At 33.6% G+C, this 6,352-nt stretch overlaps 1 protein-coding gene across 1 annotated transcript in view; it reads right to left on the bottom strand.

Moving 5' to 3' along the window:
* The window catches only part of slc9a5 (solute carrier family 9 member A5), a 34,632-nt gene extending 34,102 nt beyond the window's left edge, over positions 1-530 (bottom strand). The window contains exon 1 of the mRNA XM_042420248.1: positions 1-530. This exon is cut by the window's left edge and continues 52 nt beyond it. Within this exon, the coding sequence (XP_042276182.1) occupies positions 1-291 (291 nt within the window). The 5' untranslated portion in view covers positions 292-530.
* Positions 531-6,352: the final 5,822 nt, after the last annotated feature.

Here is a 6,352-nt window from a genome sequence, read left to right as displayed (position 1 = left end):
CTGGACGTAGCTCCACTCCCACTGGACCACCCGGTACCCGCCGCCGTGATGATGATGTCCCCCCTCCTCTTCCTCCTCTGCTGGGCCGGCCGGCTCCTCCGCCGCCGACCGGGCCAAGGCTACACCGGGCGCCCCGTATTCCATCCCGGGCTGCGGGAGAGGAAGGAGCGGCGGGGCGGAGGGAGAGAAGCCGAGCCCCGGCCCCCGGAGCGGCGGAGCGGCCGTCCCGGGCAGGTCGGCGGCGGCGGCGGCGGCCGTCAGCAGCAGCAGCATCAGACCGAGCGGCAGCATCTTCCCCGGTCAGCGGGCTGGCATCCCTCTGGCCTTTATATACACACCGAGACACGGAGAGGACACGGAGGAGCGGAGGGAGGCCGGCGGCCGGGTTACAACATCAACACACACACATACACACATACACACACACTCCAGGCTCCGGTAAGACACGGAGGAGGGGACACCGGAGCTGGACATGTGACCCGCCCAGTCCGCCTTTAAAGAGACGCACACACTGCAGGTAGAGTCCTGAACACAGGAACCATAACTGATGTTATAGATATATCATGTTACAGATACAACATGTTATAGATACAACATGTTATAGATATATCATGTTATAGATACAACATGTTATAGATACAGCATGTTATAGATATATCATGTTATAGATACAACATGTTATAGATACAGCATGTTATAGATATATCATGTTACAGATACAACATGTTATAGATACAACATGTTATAGATATATCATGTTATAGATACAACATGTTATAGATATCTCATGTTATAGATACAACATGTTATAGATACAGCATGTTATAGATACAACATGTCATAGATACAACATGTTAAAGATACAGCATGTTATAAATATATCATGTTATAGATACAACATGTTATAGATATATCATGTTATAGATACAGCATGTTATAGATACATCATGTTATAGATACATCATGTTATAGATATATCATGTTACAGATACAACATGTTATAGATACAACATGTTATAGATACAACATGTTATAGATATATCATGTTATAGATACAGCATGTTATAGATACAGCATGTTATAGATACAACATGTCATAGATATATCATGTTATAGATACATCATGTTATAGATACAACATGTTATAGATACAACATGTTATAGATACAACATGTTATAGATACAGCATGTTATAGATACAACATGTTATAGATACAGCATGTTATAGATACAACATGTCATAGATACAACATGTTATAGATACAACATGTTATAGATACAACATGTTATAAATATATCATGTTATAAATACAAAATGTTATAGATACAGCATGTTATAAATATATCATGTTATAGATACAACATGTCATAGATACAACATGTTATAGATACAACATGTTATAGATACAACAAGTTATAAATATATCATGTTATAAATACAAAATGTTATAGATACAGCATGTAATAAATATATCATGTTATAGATACAACATGTTATAGATACAACATGTTATAGATACAGCATGTTATAGATACAACATGTTATAGATACATCATGTTATAAATATATCATGTTATAGATACAACATGTTATAGATACAGCATGTTATAGATACAACATGTCATAGATACAACATGTTAAAGATACAGCATGTTATAAATATATCATGTTATAGATACAACATGTTATAGATATATCATGTTATAGATACAACATGTTATAGATATATCATGTTATAGATACAGCATGTTATAGATACATCATGTTATAGATACATCATGTTATAGATATATCATGTTACAGATACAACATGTTATAGATACAACATGTTATAGATACAACATGTTATAGATATATCATGTTATAGATACAGCATGTTATAGATACAGCATGTTATAGATACAACATGTCATAGATATATCATGTTATAGATACAACATGTTATAGATACAACATGTTATAGATACAACATGTTATAGATACAGCATGTTATAGATACAACATGTTATAGATACAGCATGTTATAGATACAACATGTCATAGATACAACATGTTATAGATACATGTTATAGATACAACATGTTATAAATATATCATGTTATAAATACAAAATGTTATAGATACAGCATGTTATAAATATATCATGTTATAGATACAACATGTCATAGATACAACATGTTATAGATACAACATGTTATAGATACAACATGTTATAAATATATCATGTTATAAATACAAAATGTTATAGATACAGCATGTAATAAATATATCATGTTATAGATACAACATGTTATACAACATGTTATAGACACAGCATGTTATAGATACAACATGTTATAGATACATCATGTTATAAATATATCATGTTATAAATACAAAATGTTATAGATACAGCATGTAATAAATATATCATGTTATAGATACAACATGTTATAGATACAACATATTATAGGTACAGCATGTTATAAATATATCATGTTATAAATACAAAATGTTATAGATACAGCATGTTATAGATACAACATGTTATAGATACAGCATGTTATAAATATATCATGTTATAGATACAACATGTTATAGATACAGCATGTTATAGATACAACATGTCATAGATACATGTTATAGATACAGCATGTTATAAATATATCATGTTATAGATACAACATGTTATAAATATATCATGTTATAGATACAGCATGTTATAGATACAACATGTTATAGATACAGCATGTTATAAATATACCATGTTATAGATACAACATGTTATAAATATCTCATGTTATAGATACAGCATGTTATAGATACATCATGTTATAGATACAGCATGTCATAGATATCTCATGTTATAGATACAGCATGTTATAGATACAACATGTTATAGATACAACATGTTATGGATACAGCATGTTATAGATACAAAATGTTATAGATATATCATGTTATAGATACAGCATGTTATAGATACAGCATGTTATAGATACATGTTATAGATACAACATGTTATAGATACATGTTATAGATACAGCATGTTATGAATATATCATGTTATAGATACAAAATGTTATAGATATATCATGTTATAGATACAGCATGTTATAGATACATGTTATAGATATATCATGTTATAGATACAGCATGTCATAGATATCTCATGTTATAGATATAGCATGTTATAGATATCTCATGTTATAGATACAACATGTTATGGATACAGCATGTTATAGATACAGCATGTTATAGATACAACATATTATAGATACAGCATGTCATAGATATCTCATGTTATAGATACAGCATGTTATAGATACAACATTTTATAGATAAATCATGTTATAGATACAGCATGTTATAGATACAGCATGTTATAGATACAGCATGTTATAGATATCTCATGTTATAGATACAACATGTTATAGATACAGCATGTTATAGATACAACATGTTATAGATACAGCATGTTATAGATACATGTTATAGATACATCATGTTATAGATACAGCATGTTATAGATACAGCATATTATAGATACAGCATGTCATAGATATCTCATGTTATAGATACAGCATGTTATAGATACAACATTTTATAGATAAATCATGTTATAGATACAGCATGTTATAGATACAGCATGTTATAGATATCTCATGTTATAGATACAACATGTTATAGATACAGCATGTTATAGATACAACATGTTATAGATACAGCATGTTATAGATACATGTTATAGATACATCATGTTATAGATACAGCATGTCATAGATATCTCATGTTATAGATACAGCATGTTATAGATACAGCATGTTATAGATACATCATGTTATAGATACAGCATGTTATAGATACAACATGTTATAGATACAACATGTTATAGATACAACATGTTATAGATACAGCATGTTATAGATATCTCATGTTATAGATATATCATGTTATAGATACAGAATGTTATAGATATCTCATGTTATAGATACATAATGTTATAGATATCTCATGTTATAGATACATAATGTTATAGATATCTCATGTTATAGATATCTCATGTTATAGATACAGAATGTTATAGATATCTCATGTTATAGATACATAATGTTATAGATATCTCATGTTATAGATACATAATGTTATAGATATCTCATGTTATAGATACAGCATGAGGTGAGTTGTATATAGAGGTGAGCTGTATATAGAGGTGAGTTGTATATAGAGGTGAGTTGTATACAGAGTTGAGTTGTATATAGAGGTGAACTGTATATAGAGGTGAGTTGTATATAGAGGTGAGCTGTATATAGAGGTGAGTTGTATATAGAGGTGAGCTGTATATAGAGGTGAGCTGTATATAGAGGTGAGCTGTATATAGAGGTGAGTTGTATATAGAGGTGAGTTGTATATAGAGGTGAGCTGTATATAGAGGTGAGCTGTATATAGAGTTGAGTTGTATATAGAGGTGAGCTGTATATAGAGTTGAGTTGTATATAGAGGTGAGCTGTATATAGAGGTGAGCTGTATATAGAGGTGAGTTGTATATAGAGGTGAGTTGTATATAGAGGTGAGTTGTATATAGAGGTGAGCTGTATATAGAGGTGAGTTGTATATAGAGGTGAGCTGTATATAGAGGTGAGTTGTATATAGAGGTGAGCTGTATATAGAGGTGAGTTGTATATAGAGGTGAGTTGTATATAGAGGTGAGCTGTATATAGAGGTGAGCTGTATATAGAGGTGAGTTGTATATAGAGGTGAGCTGTATATAGAGGTGAGTTGTATATAGAGGTGAGCTGTATATAGAGGTGAGCTGTATATAGAGGTGAGCTGTATATAGAGGTGAGTTGTATATAGAGGTGAGTTGTATATAGAGGTGAGTTGTATATAGAGGTGAGCTGTATATAGAGGTGAGTTGTATATAGAGGTGAGCTGTATATAGAGGTGAGTTGTATATAGAGGTGAGCTGTATATAGAGGTGAGTTGTATATAGAGGTGAGTTGTATATAGAGGTGAGCTGTATATAGAGGTGAGCTGTATATAGAGGTGAGCTGTATATAGAGTTGAGTTGTATATAGAGGTGAGCTGTATATAGAGGTGAGCTGTATATAGAGGTGAGCTGTATATAGAGGTGATGATGATGTTAACAGAGTTTACTACATGACAGCTTGTGTTACACCTGTCAGTTGTTTCGACAGGTCGTCCATATACACACTGAACAAAACAGGAGACAACGTTCCACCATTATTTACATGGAACAGGTCAGATACAGCGTTTAACCCTCGCTGTCTGATTGGTTTACCAGAACACTATTCTGACTATATACCTCTAACAAGCAATTTCAGGCATAATTTTTCATTATTAATTCTGTGAAAGGCCTTGCACGCATCAATAAAACACATAACTATGGTGGAATTTTGGCTTCCATATTTAGCAACTATTCCTTCTAAAGCATAAATACACATATCGGTGTTTTCTTTTAAAGCCGGACTGATTATCAGTGGTGAGAACAAACATTTCAACCTTGCAGGATTCTTTCCTTCACTTTAGAGATAATATGGCGACGGGCAATAAGTCTGTAATTATCTACACTGTTTAACTTACCAGCCTGGTCCTTAATGACAGCAACTAACAATACAGAGGTGATAGAAGGACACCATGAACATTCACACACATTCACACGTTGAACGGGTACAGGAGCTACCATGCAAGGTCCCAACCGGCCCATCAGAGGAAATCTAATCATTCTCACAGCCATCAGGGGTTCAGTATCTTGTTCAAGGACACATCCACATGCAGACTGGACGAGCCGGGAATCGAACCACCGATCCTCTGATTAGTGGACGACCCGCTCTACCTCCTGAGCCACAGCCGCCTGTAACTGTAGAAGAATTTATATGAAAAGAGAGAAAACTGAATGAGGTCCAGAGATGGAGTCATGTGTCTTTCTGTCCCTCTTCTTCTTCTTCTTCTGTCTCACTCAGCTCTTCATCATCTCAGTCTCAGATCTCATCTCCGTCAGTCTCTTGAACCCTCCTGCAGACTGGCATTTCTATAACAGTTTTATAATGTTTACATTAATAGTTATATGTTGTTCTTTTATATTCTGTTGGTCTGTTTTTATTGTATTTTCTGTGTATGTTCTTTTTGTTTTAACTCTCTGTTCACCATCTCATTTCTCCATACTGAAATTGCACCTGCTGTATATTTTATTATATATGTATATACTGCGTATTGTATTTTATCTCTTCCTCCAACCCAGAGTTCAGCAGTTTTTGTTAAGGTTGGTGATAAAGTCTCTTCTTGTCTTCCTTTGCTGCACTGAGCGACAGTTCAGCACTCGACATGTGACAGGAAGTCTTTCTTAAAATC

The sequence above is a fragment of the Thunnus maccoyii genome, chromosome 1 (assembly GCF_910596095.1).
Source record: "Thunnus maccoyii chromosome 1, fThuMac1.1, whole genome shotgun sequence".
NCBI lineage: Eukaryota > Metazoa > Chordata > Actinopteri > Scombriformes > Scombridae > Thunnus > Thunnus maccoyii.
The sequence above is the reverse complement of the archived record's forward strand: the minus strand, read 5'-3'. Positions and strand labels throughout refer to the sequence as shown.